Raw genomic sequence first — 20174 nt, forward strand, 5'->3', positions numbered from 1 at the left:
TGCAAAGATCTGAAAGCATTAAAAAAAAAAAAAATCTTCACAACACTGCTCTGAGGTAGGTATTAACTTTCTTCTGTAAAATGGAAATAAGTGACATGTCCCAGGCATAACACAGCACATGCAAAATAGCTTTTAAATTGATAGATGGTTGTGATTAGTGGTCATAAATAAAAGCTGTTTTAGTAATTGTGTAAAAAATACCATTGGCTTTATATTCTTTTGCCTTTGTTATTCACACAAGTTGGATAAAAGTCTTTTTGAGTGGAAGGAATATTCCCTTATAGTGCTGTTTATAGGAGGTATTTTTAAACTCTCACTTTGGCATTGTACACACATTCCACTGAGGTTTAAATATTGCATCTCTATCATCTTAACGTTTCACAATACTACATTCCACCTTTTAATTTAGTGTAGTACTGAGACAGTTGCACTATATGGTGAGGTATCAACGTGTGCACTTTGTTGTGCAACACAGAAATTTACAAGACTACATTAGACTACATGTCTTAAGAGGCCACTCAGCCTAGTGGATAGTGTTGAAGATCTTCAGGAGGAGTCTGGGCACAATACATTCCAAATGGTATTGACCCTCTGCCCTCAATTCAGACATCCCTAGTGATATGTGAGACACAATAACTTTGGGTACTATGAAGGAAAGGTATACAGATGACACTGAATTAAAATAATAAAAAAAAGAGCCATATATAATAAGCTGGAGCAAAAAATTTTAAAATTCCAACTTAAACCACTGAAATTGTGGAGAAGTAAGAACCATTTTGTTATGCATCAGTGGGACAAGAAATTATGAATGGGGATCTCTGCTGGATAAAGTTTTGAGGTGTTGAAATCATTAATAAATACTACTTTGTTTATTGCAATTAGATATATCACAATTATTACAAAAAAGGGAAGGTGATAAATCCTTTAAGTTATCCAGTGCAAAATGGAAGCACCCCACCAGGTCCAGTCCTGCTCCCACTGAAATTTATAAGCAACATTTAGACTTAGAATGAGCAGGTAGAACTCCACTGAGTTCAAAGAAGTCACACCCACCTTACTTCAGGTTTGGATATGGTCCAATGGGCATTTAGCCATTGACTTCAATGGGAGGAAACAGGAGCAGACCTACTGTCTTAAAGGTGCAAAATTAAGACAAAACATATTAACACAAAATGAAACAAACATACATTAAATAGTAGTGTTTCCTGATACATACTTCAGATTTTCAAATGAACTTTCTAAGAGGGAAATGATTTACATATCTAATTAAATGATTTATCATTTTGGAAAAATCCACAGTATTTTTATTTCAAGTTTATATTAACTATAAATATCTAATGACAGGAAAGACTTTCCCCACATTTATGTGCTTTGTTTCCCCATCATTTATGTCTTCTGTTCTTTGCCTTTTGGAGAAAACATCACATTGTAAGGCTGCCTTCTTTTTGGACGGTGACAGGGCGCAAGATCCTCTTTAATATAGCCTTAAAAGAATAAAAATAAAATCAGGGTAAAGATTTCAAAACAATCTGGTTAAGAGATGGTACAGTATAAAAGCAAAAGTAATATTCATTTAACAGACCACTGAATTTTGCCTACCACAAAGCTTTTTGTTTAAAGTATTTTTTTCATTTTTGGAAACTAGTCTGACCCTGCCAGGGATCATTTAGAATGCCCTCAGCCAATGAAAAACATTATCCACTAAAAAATTACACATTTAGTTATATTGATTTACAGTAGTTTCCTAATAGCTAATACAGATTGAATATACTGAAGGTCTACTGAGAAATCAGGCTGTCAAATGTTCAACTATTTTGCAACTCATTACACATTTCACTGTCCTCCCTAATAGAAGCTTTTATATTTTATTTTAATAAGTTATTTCTGCAAGATGTATAGAAATACTGCAAAATCTGAGTTATTTAACACAAGGCATATTCGCCACATTCTAATTTATCAAATGCACGCAATACAACTTCTCTGGACACAACGTATCATAATTCTCTGGACACAACGTATCATACTCTAAAAAAAGGCTGCTGTCTGCTTTATTTTTGTGGGTAAGTATAGGATTTTAGCCTTCATATTTGTCAACTTTGCTCTGTTCACAAGTACTGAATTCATTAAAATCAAGTTTATTGGTAGATTACTTCTTTGCAGCTGGTGAAATACTTTGTGTGACCCACAATTAAAATATACAAAATCACTTCAAGGGATTGCCAAGGACTAGCCATTTAAATAAGGGCATTCTGTTTTTGAACAACAATTGCAAATATCACATTATAAATGGACTTAACCCTTTATCCTTTTAAAGTAGCTTAATTAGCACTGCTGCTCATTGTTTGACAGTTTATTGTGTAAGACCTTACACATCAAAACCTAAATTCCCTCTAAGCTGCGCAGCTGTGCAGGTGGCTATCAAGGGCCGTGCAGGCAGGGAGAGGTGCCTGTCCCCCGGCCCCAGCCTCGAAGCTGCTGCGGCTGGGAGAGAGATGCCACCGCTCCCCCGGCCCCAAGCTGCTGCAGCGAGAGGGGGCTGCGGTGAGGGGGAGGGAGAAGGGAAATGAGAAGTCTTCTTTCCCCACCACAGCCCTGGGGCAGCCTGCACCCCAAAACCCTCATCCCTGGCCCCACCCCAGAGCCTGCACCCCCAGCTGGAGCCCTCACCCCCCTGTACCGCAACCCTCTTCCCCAGCCCTGAGCCCCCTCCCACACTCTGAACCCCTCGGCCCCACCCCCACCACACATCACCTCCATATTAGTGCACATAAGAAAATTCATTCCGCACATGGATGTAAAAAATTAGAAGGAACATTTATCAAAACTCCATCTCTTCTGATAGCGGGCTGAAGATCCCACAGCACTTTTTGACTAGGTAAAGCCAGTCACTTAATTACACTTGTTGTTTGATGTTGAAAATATTCAAGCAAAGCTTAGTCAGTTAAATAGTCAAAGACAGAGTAGTACAGTATGAAAAGGAGACATACATACTGACAATCAGTCTTGCAGCGTTCACCTTACACAGAAGGTCTGCTTCAAAAGTACGCATTTTCGACTACCTATATTTATACTACAGTTGTTTACAAGTTAAAGGCTCTCTGTACATCATCCAAGACTCAACCCGCTAGTCTGTACCGTTTTTTTCATCTCGTTTTTCTGTATTGTCCTCTACCTTCCTTATCTTTGAGTTGGATACCACATTCCAGGCACCAGGAGGTACCTCCATGGCCTACTAACTGTATCAGAACACACTATTCATACATCTTGTCTCTGACAGGTTTTGTATTTGCCTGTGCCAAGGAGCAGAGTTGTGCTGTTGTAAAGTGTTATGGGATATACTTTTGCATGAGTGAACAGAACTCTGGGAAAAGCCTAATACAATTGACATTGGTATAGCTTAGCATAAACTACCCAATGTTCATACATGATATAATGTGTAATACATATTCATGTGACATGTAGTATGCATAATATATGTTGGCTAACTTTCTACTTAGAAAAGATGGGGATTCAAGCAATTATCCCTGGCCAAGTTTTCCTGCAATCCACCTTAAAACTTTGGAGAACAGATAGCTCTGCCTACCTCTATAATTAGTTACAATTTATTAACATTTAGAATGTATATGTACTGTTGTAATTAGATAATAAAGAGTTCAGAAATGCATGGGGCTCTTAATTCGGAATTTCAGTCCCTTTGAAGATATAGATGCAACCCCTTACAAAATGTACATGGTTTAAAGCCATTATGCCATTTAAGGGAATGGTGGGATTCTTTTGGTATTCTTCCCATATCCTCCCACTCTATCCCAGTTCTTAGGAATTCTCTTTACATTCCCCCTTCCCAATATCCCAGAAGCCATTGAACAAATGGCAACATTTACTCAGGACTTTAGCAGCTGGTGGTCAAATGGAATTTGACAGAGCTGTGTAGGGAATCTTTAATTATGAAATGAGCATCTTAGTGCTTTTAATACTCCAGTTTTCTCAGCATTAAATTTAAAAACAAAAACATACAAACTTTCCAACACAACAATTTTATATACTCACCTCTTTCCACACAAGTTTGAGTGGAAGGAAATCCAACCTCCCAGAAGTTTTCTGGTGTACTAGGAGGAATGTAGCGGAATCGATGTCTTGAACAAGCAGCCAACTTCTTTTCTCTCTCCCCCTCTGGAATATCTGCATAATACTAAAAACAGAAATTGGAAAATATGTAATAGGTCATAAAAATGAACAATGATATATAAGAGGCAATTACGTTACTTGTATCACACTATCACTACTGATTATTGTGCTTAAATACATACACATTGGTGAGTCTGGCCAAAACTACAGATTTAGATTTGCATGTCCCTGACCTTAAGTGTTAGTTTGTTAAACTTATTACGTATTTCATCTTCATTACTATAACTTTAGAAATGCACCCTAAACAGGCAACTGTGTTAGTTTTATACATTGTAATATGAAACAAAAACAAACAATACAAAACTCTCACACATATGTAACTATTCATGTAAATAGTCCTATTGACTGGTCTCATATGCAAAATTAAGCGTGTACATAAGTCTGCAGAACTGGGGCTTAAAACAGATTGGAATACATACAGAGACCAATAGAAGAATCAAAATTAACCAATAAAAGTAGCAATATTAAGTTTAAAATAATTGAGTTTTCAGGTATAAATGAAACACACAGTCCATGGGCTAGATTCTCTGCTGTATCTAGCTCATGGTTGTTTCAACGGAGAAGGGAAAAAGCCGTAGGGGTCCCTGATTTACTATGCAACACATGGCAAAAGTTAGAGCAGCTAAGAAGCTGGTGTAACCTATGCCAACTGCCTATGATCCCTGATGAACTAGCTGGAGTACACTGATCTGGTTTCCTCTGCTCCCCTCCCCAGCAACTGTGCTACGGGCTATAGCGAGAGAGGCATAGCAGCTAGTTCTATGGCAGCTGGAAACTCCCCACTCACAGGGAGAATCCCATGTAGGAGAATTATGGTGAGTCTCTATTCTGTTTGTGCTGGCCGAACAATTCAAAAGAATTAGATCAGGGTGAAAATCTGCCCTACATACATTGAACCAGATTCTGCCTTCACTGACACTAGTGCAATGACACGGACTTCAAAAAGAACACAATATATTCCAGTACACCCTGAGTAATACAATAGTTATATAAAACTTTTTAAAAAAGTGTCTGATTTACATGGTTCAGTCATTTATTAGAGTGGCTCCAATGTGTATCATGAAAGGGAATAATTTTCATCCTCCTTCTAGTATTATAGACCAGGCTTCTGGCCAAAAGCTCCTGCTAATTCCAGTCTGCAATTTAGACATTATAACGTACTGCAGTATTTATGTATCCAGCACTGTCTTTCCAAAGCTTGAATTAATGATTTAATTCAATTAGCAATCCAACAGTCTTGTGCTATTCAAACTTTTAAAGTTGGAGCTCATCAAAAGAGTGAAAGTAATCATAGCAAAATACTACAATGGTATGACCAGAAGAGACAAAACAAGTTAAAAGCTTAGTCTAGGATGACCAGATGTCCTGATTTTATAGGGACAGTCTGGATTTTTGGGTCTTTTTCTTATATAATCTCCTATTACCCCCCACCCTGTTCCAATTTTTCAAATTTGCTGTCTGGTCACCTTACCTTAGTCCAGCCAGGCAGAAAGTAATCTGGAGTAAGAGACATGAAAGAAATGGAATGCTCATCCAGTACAGGATTGCTTTTATTAATGGGGTGCCCCAAAGTTTTGTTTCGTTTCCCATCTCCATCTAGTGCTAGTAAGATGCCACACAAGGCCTGCATACTGGGAATGCTAAAGAATACTAGCAAACTAATTCTCTCAATATTTGGTGGGGAAACATAAAACAGTCAAAAACCAAAAAAGAAAGGATGTCAGCAATGGTGGTGGTATGGACAGCAAAACAACCATAGCACAGAGAGAGCTATTAATGAGAGATGACACACAGTAATATGAAGAGAGGATTAATTCGATTGTACTGTTTCTGTAGCGTGGGTAAGGGCAGGCCTGCCTGAGGCTGAGGTACTTTATATTAAAGTATTATAAAAGATATAAATGGCTGAGTTGGTGTTATCCAGCATTGATTTGACAGAACAAAAAAATTTGTTCTAAATATCACCGTTAGTACATGATTCTCATCATCTGGTGGCAAGCGGGCTTTCTGGGTCATCAAGGAAGCAAGAGGTCTTAAAGAGATTGAATGTCCTTTAATGGGGCTGTACCAAGACTGTCAGAGTTTCCCCTTTCTATCTTGCAAGACTCCTGGTTTGCTGGTTAGACAGAAGAGCTAGATCTGCAGATGTGATTAATTTTAAATTACTTTTTGCTTTGAACAGAGGTTTTGGTACGAAGTCTGCCAAGAGAGAAATCCTAAGTACTTAAACATCAGGAATCTACCTGTGTCTTATTCGCTCTACTGATGCAAAAATGTTTGCCCCTCTCCTTTACATCCAGCGAAGATGTCTTATATGTGCTATAAAACTGGTTTTGTTAACTAGTATAACTGTACATAAATTAGACATTGCTCATTTCCATTTGGAGAACATGTTGATGTACTTTGAAACTACAGTACTATGCTTAGAAAGATAGATTAGAATTTCTTCCCCATCACACAAATCCACAAAAGAATTTTAGCAGTATGTGTTTGAATTATAGATAGGCTGACGAAAAGCAGAACAGCAAACAGGTAATGGTTATTTTGTAGTCAACTTCCAGTGGTCAATGTTAGAAAACATATCAGAAGAACTTTTTTTTTTAAAAGCAGACCAACTAAATTAACAAGAGATATTGTACAATGTCTGTTCAAAAAGAAAATCCACATCAGTCAATCAGATTAATTATAGCTAAATATTACTTAAGGATAATTAGAAATAGGTCTAAATCCTAAACGGTCCTAAAACAGTTTATTAGGAATTTTAAAACAGTATATTAAAAACCTCATATTTTTCCCCTCTATCAGGTCTGTTGATTTTTAGGCCTAAACAAATTTTTAGGCCTAAACTACTGAATTGTCTGAACTGCTGGGGAATGGAGTGAACCGGGATTAAAACAATTTAAAAGCTATAGTACTATTTTCTGGGGAAATTAAAAAACAAAAATCAACAGTAACAAACTGAATTGTCATTATTTTGCAAGAACCAGAAAGTAAGGCTTTTAAATTTTAGCTCCATTAGAACACCGGTGACAGGGGTGAATATTTGCCAGACTGCAGAAGAAAACATTGACAGATGCTTTTAAAGTGACAGGGTAGCTAAAGGATAGAAAAAAAAAAAAGTATAAACAAGCAGTCAGGATCCTATTAAGGATGCCATTTCAAACGCAAAATATGTATTTTCATTAAAAATTGTGTATAAAGTCATCATGACCAAGAACGCAGTATCATCAAGGAAAAATATAAAAGGGAGTTACGACTAACTTCCAAAAATTCTGTTTGGGAGCAGTCTTTTTGGAGTAGCTCTTACAGATATCTACATATTGAGTAAAGATGAGAGAGCCAAAATCTGATGTTAACGTATATTGTAGTGTTAGGTGCCAGAAACGGATATGGAAATGGCTTCTTATCTAATGAGGACTATGTTTTCAACACTGATTCTCCTTTGGAGCTCTGAATGGACCAAAGTATGCAGACAATTAACCAAGTGGTAGCTTCAGTTAAGAATTTTTTCAAATCCAGTCATTTTAGTGCAATGTTCTTGCCAACCATTCCGTACAATCTTGGATGGTTTATACTAAAAAAACAAGAAAAACAAAAAACCTTTCCTCAAAAATAATTAGAATAAAAACAGAATTCTAACTCTTGTACATTATGAAATAAAGTCTACAAATGTTTCCACGATGTTACTTGCCAAAATATAACGAGAACTGGGTTCGTTGGGAGGAAAAGTCCTGTAGCATGCAGAGACAGGAAATTAAAATTGTTAATGCATGGCTCTTGGCACAAGAAACAGAGTAGAGCTGCTTTTTTTTAAAATGCTCTGTTTTCATTCAAACCCTCTAGATTTCACATATTTTGGAACAGAGAATTTACTTTTACAGTCAGCTGTAAATAAAACTATTTGCATTAAAACCTCATTTTAGTGAAGGTTTTATCAAAGGGATTTTTCATGAACTTGTTTTGTTCAAGAACATACTAATAAGCCACATTACTCAGCTGGAGAAATTTAGCTATCTGTTGGACAGAATGGATGTTAAGAAAAATATTGGTTCTAAATAAGAGTGGAAATTAAGCAATAAAACTCAATGAGAACTCTTATTAGCTCATTAATCCACACCTCAGACATGTTGTGAAGTATGAGATTGTAGCTCAATATCTCCAGCAGATTGAAAAGTATATTAATGACCAAATGAAGCATAGTCTATTATATACATAAAATAAGGGTAACACATATATGTGTCTGAAAGCATTTCATTTACTTTAAAGGTAGAAAAAAAAAATGTAAAAATGTCTTTACGACTTTTTTCTCTACCCTTTACATCAGTGGTCTGCAAACTTTTCCAGTTGCATCCTCCCTTACCATTACCGGAATCTGTCAATGCCCCACCCTTCCATTAGTGCACAGCCAAGGCTTCCTCAGCAGTGGAGCCTGGGCTGAAGACAGAGCTGGGGGTGGAACTGGGAATAGCAGAGGAGCTGGGGCTAGCAGCAGAGCTGAGGTGGAGAGAGAATGAGGGCAGAACTGGGCTGGGGGCAGATCAGGGTGCAAAGTGGGACTGAGGCAGAGCAGAACTGGGGGCTGAACAGGGTTGGGGGCAGAGACAGTCTTGGGGCAGAGTGGGGCTGGAAGTGTAGTGTTCCTCCCTGCCTCCCTTGGGGGCTGGCCTGGCCCTGCCGCACGATCCCCTGAACATTCCTCTGTGCCCCCCTGGCATGCCCCACAGTTTGGGGACCACTGCCTTACATTATACTTTATATTACACTTGTTGCTTAGTCTAAGAATTGGTGAGTTATACAACATTACACGTATAAGTTTTGGGCACTGCAGATATGAACCAGATATCACTAAGAGTCAGACTGCTGCTCTGACAGTCAATGTGCAAAACTATACTATAATAGTTGGTACTGACAAATCATATGTTATTTTCAAAATAACAAGCAGTTGCAGAGGGCTAAATTTTCAATCTGGTTTATAAAGGTATCTGCAATTTTGACAGGCAAATTTTGTACGCATTTGTACATATACACGCATGTGCAATTTTGTTTGAATACTTGTTCCTGTATATAAATTCAGAAAGAAAAAACAAAACATGAAGAATATACCATGAAGTGCACCTTAACATTACAATTCTATCTTGGACCCAATTCTGGATCTCTGAGCTTTAGCAGAAGTAGTGCTATCACACTCTTGCTAAGATACTGGTGGATCAACCATTCAGTGGTTCTCAGACTTTTGTATTGGTGACCCCTTTCACACAGCAAGCTTGAGTGTGTGACCCCCACCACAGAAATTAAAAACACCTTTTTTATATTTAACACTATTAAATGATGGAAGTGAAGCAGAGTTTGGGGGTGGAGACTGATAGCTCGCGACCTCCCCCCAGTTTGAGAACCCCTGGGCTAGTTGATTTATTTTTGTTAACTGAGGCCTCATTGACATGACGATTTGCAATGCCTACTCCTTTGAGCAGATACAGGAAAAATAAGTAAGTAAATGCCAATGCTATCATTCCAAGATGTTGTTTTATCTAATTATTTTTCATTATTACAGTACCTAATTTTTATTACGGATCTCTACCGTGGCCAACAGCTTTAGTACAACTGACTTCTTTGCCACTTGATTTACCAATACTCATGCGTCTATGTTTTCAATTTGAGAAGCATTTCAGGTCTCTGGTACCAAACAAGTTAAAAGAATGCAAGACTGACCAAAACTTAGAGTTTTACTTACTATTTCACATTCCTTACAGGTATGGCCCAGCAATTTTCTTCTCTCTTCTCTCCTCCGAACAACCTCAATATGAGGAAAACCTAACACAGTATTTTTTCTGAAAGGCAAAAAGGAAAGAGTCACTAGAAGCACGTCTACACGATTCTGCAGTGCAGACAACAGGATTTGTTAATTGCAGAGTGCACCACAATGTTGCACTCTAACTGCTCCCATTCAACTCTTTCAAACAGGACTATGTTAATGCAATGCAGGCACCTTTTCGTTCATGCCAGCAGCATCCACATGGGGCAGTTAGAGTGCAACATTCTGGTGCACGCTGTGATTCACCCACCACACAGTCTGCAGCGTAGCGCAGTGCAGACATAGCCTAGGTTTTCACTTGATAATGTATTTCCTTGGGAAGTTAAGGTGTTCATTAACCCAATGAAGCAGACAGCAGCAAGGAAATAATAGGATTTCACTGGGACAATCTAACAGATTATTTGAAAAAACTTCAGCTTCCTGACAACTGCCATATAAAAAGCTATCTTTCACATCTGAACACAAAAGAATAATTTGTAGCCAAAAGAAGTTGCAGTGTTTTTTTAAAGTAAGTTGTCTTACACGTATCTATGCCCCTATGTGAAAGAGGAACTGCTGAACATCTCAGCTCTACTTAAAAACCTTGAATTGTACTAACTCATCACCTGCCCAACTTAAGGTTTCAGTTTTTTTAGTAAATGCTTCATGAGTGCCATTATGTTTCTACCTCTGTTTGAGCCAACTGTATGGGATTTTTCAACTTTGCATTTTCTTTTTAGCAAGACACGTCAGTCTATTTCCTCTGCAAAGTGAAAACAGGCTGGGTATAGAATAGATGTGTGAGCCAGACAATAAACTGCATGCTTAATGGTATTATGAAATGAAGACTAACAGGTTATTATGAAAACAGGAGATGAATGGAGAAAGGCACCAAGATATACAGTGGTCTGTTGAACGTTCCTTATTTAACGTCCACAGGAATTTCAAAAAGCTTGATTTAAAATAAATAAATAAATAAATAAATAAATAATTGACATGCTGAAAAAACCCTCACTTATAAGAAATCAGTATGTTTTTTGGCCTTGGAGGAGAATTGCATACAGGAGCTAGTCAGCGACTCCAGCAAGTAGCAACAGGACCAGCCAACGCAGGGACTTTTTTCAGCTTTGGACATTCCACTCAGAACTGTAGGAAGTTCTCGGACTCTCTATTCCTTGGGCAGGTAGCCTGTTTACTCAAACTCTTCACCTCAGCTTCACTCCATACCTGCCCCTCCTTACCTTCTTCTCCCCTGCCCTGTCCCCCTTTCTCTCCTTCCCTTTTTTCTTCTTTCCATTTAGCTGATCCATTCCTAAGTACCACTCCCCCACTGCCAGTCATGGAACACACTTGATATTTGCTACCATCAAATTGTTTAGTCTCCTTGTATGTTATATCCCTTCCCCAACCCTGTGTCTCTCTTGTCCATTTAGATTGTGAACATTCTGGGGCAGGAATCATCTACTACTCTATACATTTATATAGTGCCTAGCATAATAGGGCCCCATTCTCAGCTTGCCCTTAGGCACTACCATAATAAACATGGTAATACGTAACTTGAGCTAATATGTGTTTGGAAAAACATCACAGATTATAGAAACATGCTTTTAGAAAAAGAGTAACATTTCTATCTCTTTATTAAAAAGTGACAAGGATTCTTCTCTTCCAATGTTCTGTAGCTTCTCTTTCTGATTCATCTTCTTTCTTTGTAATAACCACCAGAATTCATATAGAGATTTTTCCATTTGTACACCTTCAGCTTCTTTGTATGGAATGATTTAGCAGTTTTATTTTATGAAAGGATAAGGTCTCTTCAGAGGGGAAAACCTAATCTTCCTACATTAATAAAAAATGTTGCATTACCTTTCATCACTTTTAAAATATGGCTCCACAAAAGCTTTCTGCTTGGTTTTATCTTGTTTATTCTCATGCTCTGTAAATAAATAAAAACATGCCATAAGTCTGTTACTGAATTGCCTAGACAGAATGACCATAAAATGACTGAGCGAGATATACTGCATAAATTGCATAAAACTATTTTAGTCAACCATTATGGAACTGAACCAAAACCACCTGTAGATTTTTCAATTTTAATATTTCACAATTATCTATTTGTCCTCTCGTGCTGAATGACAGCACTGAGATCAAGCTTCATGAAATACATAATCTGCTTTGAGGCAACAGATACAATATACTTGCAGTACGAGAAGCATGGAATGGGTGAGCAAGAGGATTAAAATAGTGTGTAAGTGAAAAGTAAAAAGATAATAGTAGGAGATGTAAAGTAGAATGAGGAAGATTGGGGAAAAGAGCACAAAGAAGAGAGATGTTGCTAGGATGCAAAGTATTCAAATAGTCTTAGAAAGAGCTCCTTGAAAAAAGAATTATCGCCCCCCCCCCCCACATTAAATTGAGTTAGTAACTGCAACCAAATCAACTCACTAACACCAAGAATCAGTGATTCCTAGAACAGGCATCCAACTGTACATCCCCTATGTTAACTTCTGCGATGCTTCCCTGCTTCTGTATGAATGCTAAATGAGTCACTTAATGCAGTAGCTTTTAAATAGCTCTCTATTCTCTTAAAATCCTGGAATAGTGAATGAATTCCTTTGAGTTTCTGATAAACAAAATAATCACTTATTTGGTATATTTCTTTTTCTAGTGGGATTGTGTCCCAGTTAAGAAGATAGGTTCTTGTTTAGTTTGACCAAATTATTAATAGTATAATTAAAGGAAAAACAAGTGTACTACTTACTCATTAGTTTGCTTGCTGATAACACTTCCTCATTTTCCTCCTCTTCCTCAAGAGGATTTTCTTTTTCATCACATGCTGAAGAACTATCCTCTTCCAGACATGATTTATATTCTTCATATGATGTCCGATCAAACATTTCTGCTAAGCTATCATTCATTTTTCTTTCTCCCTCTGTAAAAAAGGTCAGAATGAACATCCAAATCAGTCTTTCAACAAAACATATATTTTTGGTGGAACATTAGTCAAAAGAACAGGGTTATACTGTACTTCCAGCTCTGTCACTATCTCGCTACAGCAGCTTGGTCAACTCCCTTAATTTTTGTGTGCCTTGTTCTTCATCTTTTAATATGGATTCTGCTTTCCTACCTCAGAAAGATACCTTGATTGATATAAGTGTATAGACGAAAAAGTGATTTCACAATAATAAATCCTCAACCGTAGCACTGCATGAATGAAGATATTTTGTTGATAGCTGCTATTGTGGAGTTATCCAAACACAAATATAGTTATTCTTTACTGGTGAATGATAACAGACCTCCATCTGACTTAGATATTTTAAATATAGTCAAATTGATTTATATACGACATGAAATAATTTTTATATATATCTTTATAAAATCACACACGCACACATTATAATTGTATATATTTAGCATATTAAAAATGAGATCTTTCTACAGATAAAATAAGTTTGATAGGGTCAATAATGGGGTATTTTTTGTGTCATGACAGTACTTAAATATTTAACATGTTTATTTCAGGTTAGACAAGTACTATATGAGGTATATTTAATTTGTTTATAGAAGTGTAGAAAGGAAGCACAATCTTAGCCATAAACTATGAACCCTATCCAAGTCTTTGACCTCAATATAAAGTCTTCTATTGACTTCAACAGAAAATGGATTAAACCATCATGATAAACTTGTAATCGTTACATCAATGCTACCGTAATGCTACAAACCAAACTATACTGTATCATCAACCAATTTTCAATCAATTTGTGAAGAGGAGAAAAATACATACTTGGACTGCTTTCTCCTTTCTGCTCTTGGGTTTTCATTTTTAATAGCATGCTTTCACTAACATATGTGTAGTCCATGTCAGTCTCTCCTCCTACTCTTGATTGAGAGCCTTCCTGAATAAATGAAGTATAATAATGGTAATCACACTTAAAAGTTATAACAAATTGACATATTTCAGTCTCATATCAGGTACCTGAAGTTTCTTTACACTGCAGTGGTTCTCAAACTTTTGTACTGGTGACCCCATTCACATAGTACGCCTCTGAGTGCGACCCCCCCCCATAAATTAAAAACACTTTTTTATATATTTAACACCATTATAAATGCTGGATGCAAAGCGGGGTTTGGGGTGGAGGCTGCCACCTCGCGACCCCCTGAGGGGTCCTGACCCCCAGTTTGAGAATCCCTGCTTTACAGAGACAATTCAGACAAGTCTCCCAAAGAAATTTAACAAGTTCCCCACTACTGGAGCTAAGAATCTACTGATAAGTTTTTCACAGTTGTCTTCTGAAACTAACATCGGCATGGCAGAGATACAGAAACTTGTTGCTAATGCCAGGTTATACAACTGGATTTGAAACCGGGGTAATCTGGCAAACATCACTAATCACTGAGATCACATTCTACAGGTTCCTTCTGTAAAGTTCTATGAAAGGAAAATGTATTTATGGATGCATAAAGCAATTCATCAAACTGTCAAATCTCATGGAAACAACACCTGCAATTACATGAAGAATCAATACATTTGCAAACAAATTAATCTTTTAAGATAAGCAAGAAGGACAAAAACAATTACCATTCAGGAAAACACTCAACAAAGCGCTTCCTTACGGACTAAGTGTCAGCAATCCAAATAAAGTTAATACAGTCAAGTCTTGTAAGTCTCCAACTATTTACAATATAGAGTTCACAGTGAACACTTACAAAAGACAAATTGCATAATTAAGAACATTCTTTAATTTTTTTACAAAATATTTTAGTAATGACTGTTCCCTTTTCCACAGCTACTGGAAAAGCACTCAGAAGAATGTGGTACTAACTTTGTAATGGATAATGGAGAGCTTTGGGAGATAAGTTGAGGATCTGCTTTGCAAAGTTTTGTTTTAAAAATAAGTAAAATGTATTTGTAATGTTTAAGTCTACTCTTGGCATTTTTTCTAAACCATGATTTATATGTGCAGCCTAATATCAAATTAACCTAATTTATGCTTTTTTAAAAAGTTAAGTTTATTATTTATTTTATGGGACAAGAGGGTGTGACTCAAATTTCTGCTTACCTTGGTGCCAATAACCGTAATATCCATTTTGTACTGGGAAAGGTCTGCTCCAGGATCTATACTCCACTGCATATTTTCTAAGGATGGTTTATCTTAGATGTGGGGATACAGGAAGCAAGAGAGAACAGAGAAATCAGAATCAAACTACTGACATCTAATGCCAATCTTAGGTGTATTTCCTTTTTAGCTATTCATTATTCTTTTAGGCTTGATTTTTCTCATAACAAGGTTGAAATAGTGCAGAGTAAGTACACTAATCTGATCTAATTTAGTTCGGATATAAAGAATTTTAAAATAATTCTTTAGATTTTTCTGTATATTCACTGTATACACTGTTTCTGTAATGATGCACTCTCTTTTGTATAGTACGTATAAATATCATGATCTTAAATAAGAATAATATTACAATAATTGGTCTGTGGTCTGTCAGCTCATCCTATCTATTCAATACTGATAATGACAAAAAAAGTAAAGATACTACTAAACAAATAGCTAAGTTGGTGGTCTGAGTTCTTCTGTTTCAGAGTTGGCTCCAAAAGAATACTGCTGAGTGAAGAGTTATCGAGAGAGAGAGAGGGAGTGTCAGAGATTCCAGTTAGAAAAGTGAAAATATATAGTATAATTCCTGTAAATAGGGGTATTTCGTAGTAATGCTCTCCATAACTAAAGAACAGGAATTTCTTAGAAAGGATAACGTGAATGCAAACAAACATACAGACAGCCTTAAAGCCAGCTACATTCATTTTAAATGTCTATCTATATATGAGAAGGTTGGTGTACAGTATAACAAACTTATTTTGTTTCAACATCTTATTCATATACTGCAGCAATGTGCTATGTGCACTTATTATACCGTAAAGTAAACTAGATTAAAAAAATTCTTTCCTGCCCTTAATCTAAAGCCATGAACAAATACTGTCTAGTGAAAACAGAATGATAGGGGACATTATTGATGAAACCTTCATGAAACAGGTATGTTTTCAAAAGTGATTTGAGACAAACGAGGATGGAGTCAGTTAATGTAGAGGTAATTCTAGGAATAAGAGGTGGCATATCAAAGGGCATGAAGTTAGGAGCAGGATTAGAGGAAGGGAACAACAACAGGAGGAGGAGGAGGAGGAGGAGAACAAAAATGTGAACATTCAACTATAGGCATGGGCTGAAGAAAGAAAAATTTTAAGTTACCTTGTTCATTTTGCAGTGGTTTAGTTTTTGTTATTCTACAAGGGTTTGGTTGAAGCACAGATGCCAGCTCACATTCTCCATGTCCTGTCCTGGTTTTCTTTCTAATTGGTTCATGGCCACCAGCAACCTAACAACATACTACAATTTTAACATTTCCCAGACTTTAAACACAACATTTGGAAAGGAAAAACATAAAATACATATTTCCCTCAGATGCAACATACCTTCATGTCATCAAAAAGTAGTTCTGTCTCCACTGTGTTCGGCAATGATGGAATTTTGAAAGCAGAGATTTCTTCTTTTATTTGCATCAAAGGTTTATCATCTGGACATGTTTTGCCATGTGACTGGAGAATCATCTCCTGTACATAGGGATCTTCTTGTGACTCTTTTCCTGACAAATAGCTTCCATTGTTGCTATTTTGGATGGATGAAGAACCCTTTGGAATGGGCTTCACCAGCTGTGAAAAAACATCATGCAGCGTGACCTCTCTTAGTTTATTTTTACAGATCTCATCACTTCTTGAGCTTTTTTCTTGACAGTGAATAGCAGAAAAACGATCAGACAGGTCCAGAGGCTTATCAATTATATGATCTCCATTAACAGGTTGAAAGTCTGCTTGAAAAGGGGAAGAGTTTTCTTTGTTGAAAGATGTTTTTTCACAGCTAGTCACAAGCTCATCTTCTGTTTTCTTTCTTTTAGCATATCTATCTGCCACTTGTTTGTGAGGTGCAAGGAGGAAGTCATTCTTGATCATCTCATCTTTACCTGAGCAAGTGTTGACCACACAAGTTATGGATTCATTAACATCGCTTTTCACAACCATCTGCCTACTGGCTGAGACCTGGCTGATAACAGAGTTTACTTCAGCCCCAAGATTAAGTGGTGCAACAAGAGCAACATCTTCAGATTTTGGTCTAACTTTATGAGATCTAGAATTGAAAGTACTGTTGAAAGGGTTTTTTTTGGCATTGGACTTATGTCCTGTTTCTAAAACAGAAGGGGAAAGACTTGAAGTCAGGCTGTTCTTCATGTTGTTAGATGCTCCGAAAACAGGAGAAGCTACCTGAGAATCCCAGTCTACATCTGGTGGAGTGTTCTGAGATGGATCTGAAAGTCTGAACATATTGAGAGATGAAAGACATACCTTGAGCCACTGGGAAAAACGATTTTTAAAAAATTCAGTCCCCTAAAATATGAGCAATATTCAACAATTTTCAGGCAGCAACTGTATAAATTGAGGGGGAAATGATGTACACTTACCACCATGTATTCTAGTAGCTGAACAGAAAATTAAAAAGTTGTAATGACTTTAGTTTGTTAGGTTTCAGAGTAACAGCCGTGTTAGTCTGTATTTGCAAAAAGAAAAGGAGTACTTGTGGCACCTTAGAGACTAACCAACCGATGAAATGAGCTGTAGCTCACGAAAGCTTATGCTCAAATAAATTGGTTAGTCTCTAAGGTGCCACAAGTCCTCCTTTTCTTTTTAGTTTGTTAGTATAGTATTATCTAAAATTTTAGTAGTTAGTATTAATAAAGGGTTATCTCCCTGAAAGCTGTAATACAACACTACTCCTGGCTGTATTTCTCATTGGATAAAAAGGAAAGATGAGAAACGAATACTGTTTGTACGCATATAAGATCTGGTCAATGATCACAGTTAAAACCAGAGGACCAAAACTAGGCAAAAACAGATCTGGTTTTCTGTTTCAATGTGACCCTCAGTCCTCTCCTGGCTTCTCTCAAATATGGAAGAGGAATCAACCTGACATAGAAATCTCTCCACACACAGGCCTTGGCTTTCAATCTATGCAAAGGATGGAAGGTGGAGAAGGTCTGGGAGAAAGGCCAATCTAGGTTCTTATATGAATCGTATTACTGTTGAAACTGACTGTTTCAACAGCATGAGACCTATAACCTCGTCAATAATGTCTGTGGGGCAGTCAATGGTTCCCTCTTGGGATCTTCAGGTGGCAGCCAGCTCACTCACCAAATGGTCACTCTGATCCATGCTACCTTAGAGAAGAAATTAAGGGAAATGGCCCACCTGCCTGTCTCTTTTCAGCAAAAGTGAATTCCTGGTGCCACTCTACTATCTTACCACAGTCTGAGGTTGAAGGTACCCCAGAACGCACCGTACAATAGCTAAGGAAATCTCAGAAGTGGGGATTCATTGCCCTAGGATACTTCCCCCTCAAACATTTAATGTCATCTTGGTAAGAAAGAAGTAAAAATCAATGGTTTTGTAAATCTCTCCAAGTCATAAGGAATTTTGTTTGGTTTTTAATAACACTGACCTGTTCGGGTCCATGAAGCCCACATAAAATGAAACTACTGGGTTTTGCAGAGCCCTAACTTTAAAGACAGACACCATATTTTATCAAAACTAAGATTTGATATAAGCCAATTTACCTCTATTCATTTTTATTTGCTATAAATTAAAAAGAAACTCACCCCAAGTTGTCGTCATTTCTTGATGATTCATGAGCTAGCTGTTTTCTGGAATCTTCCCACTGTGGGCTCTGAGGCACCTGGGTCACTGGAATGTTACTTCTAAGAGCATGCAGTACGCTCTGGGACTCCTTGAATGCCATAAAAAGAAAGTACATTTGTATGAAAGAATAGAAAAGAACTAAAATTATAAATATTAGACTTGCAAATTAGAACACCAAAATCCCAAACTAAATAGTTCAATTTTGAAAGTAAGTAGCTGAAGTTTACCAGCCAGCTGTTATACTACTTTAACAATCTGCTTTTAAATAAGCCCTAAAAAAGCGCTTTAAAACTGTTTTCAAGACAGTTCGCTACCATGTTTCATGCATGCAAACCAGTAAAGAACTCATTTCATTTTGTACTTCTAAGAAAAACACTACTCTATACAGATTATTTTACCAACCCCCCCATGGTCGAATCCAAGGGTATGTCTACACTTCAATGTAAGTCAAGGGTTAGTGGGACTTGAGTCATGGACCCACAATTTGAGTATCTACACTGATTGCCAACCCTAGGCTCAAAACCAGGACTCTAGTATCCATAGTGCAGCATGCAGATCCGAGTCTAACCAACCATATCCCAGACTTCCTAGCACTCTCCTGAAATGTGATTGCTCTAGCCCTTTCTTTGTGGCACAGCGTAAGAAAACTTGACTGTCCACCCTGCATGTTACAGGAAGTTTGAAGCCTACCAACACATCCTGCCAAGCATTTGTTTACCAAGACCTCTCATTTTGGTCTGCATGCTCCCAGCAACCAAAGCCAGCAATATATAGGCGGCGCCATTTGAAGAATTTCTTTTACATGCACTTTTACTCCTGTTTCAGGAAACAGGCAGAGGTTCCATGAGATGCTGGTGGACATTTCTGAGGCATTTTCTGACCCACTGAAGGCACCTGACAGAGCTAATGATGGAGCAGGAGAACACAGACATGGCAGACTTGAACTGGCTGATGATGCTCATGACACTTGGTATAGCTAGCTGCTGCTAACTCCTACATAGACTTACGCTTCTGGGAGCAGGGCCACAAGCACAAACTGCTGGGATCTCATTGTCTTGTAGATCTAGGATGACGAGCAACAGGTCCAATATTTTCGCATGAAGAAAGCTACATTTCTGAAGCTTTGTGAGCAACTTGTCCCAATTCTCCAGCATATAGACACAGGCATGAGGATGGCCAGGCTGGTCCATAAACGACTTGCTATAATCATCTGGAAGCTGGCTACCCCAGACTACTATATGTCTGTTGCCAACAAGTTTGGGGTTGGAAAGTCAACTGTGGATAAATTGGTGGCAGAGGTTTCTGAGGCAATCAGGCATGTGATATACCCCACAGTGATGGGCATAAAAGATATTCTGGAAGTAACTGCTGGCTTTGAGAGAACAGTGTTTTCAAGCTGTGCTGAGGCCACTGATGGGCTGCATGTGCCCATACTTTGCCCCCCGAAAAGAACACGAGTAC

General features: G+C 37.6%; 1 protein-coding gene across 1 annotated transcript in view; it reads right to left on the minus strand.

Annotated features, from left to right (window-relative positions):
* Positions 1-923: 923 nt before the first annotated feature.
* Positions 924-20174, minus strand: part of RBBP8 (RB binding protein 8, endonuclease) — a 65047-nt gene continuing 45796 nt past the window's right edge. The window contains exons 12-21 of the mRNA XM_077810375.1: positions 18674-18801; positions 16443-17337; positions 16219-16345; positions 15034-15125; positions 13758-13869; positions 12735-12905; positions 11840-11909; positions 9917-10013; positions 4048-4189; positions 924-1484 (exon numbers count right to left, since the gene is read on the minus strand). Of these exons, the coding sequence (XP_077666501.1) occupies positions 1387-1484; positions 4048-4189; positions 9917-10013; positions 11840-11909; positions 12735-12905; positions 13758-13869; positions 15034-15125; positions 16219-16345; positions 16443-17337; positions 18674-18801 (1932 nt within the window). The 3' untranslated portion in view covers positions 924-1386. The remainder of the gene's footprint in view (positions 1485-4047; positions 4190-9916; positions 10014-11839; positions 11910-12734; positions 12906-13757; positions 13870-15033; positions 15126-16218; positions 16346-16442; positions 17338-18673; positions 18802-20174) is intronic.

The sequence above is a fragment of the Eretmochelys imbricata genome, chromosome 2 (assembly GCF_965152235.1).
Source record: "Eretmochelys imbricata isolate rEreImb1 chromosome 2, rEreImb1.hap1, whole genome shotgun sequence".
In the NCBI taxonomy this organism is placed as follows: domain Eukaryota; kingdom Metazoa; phylum Chordata; order Testudines; family Cheloniidae; genus Eretmochelys; species Eretmochelys imbricata.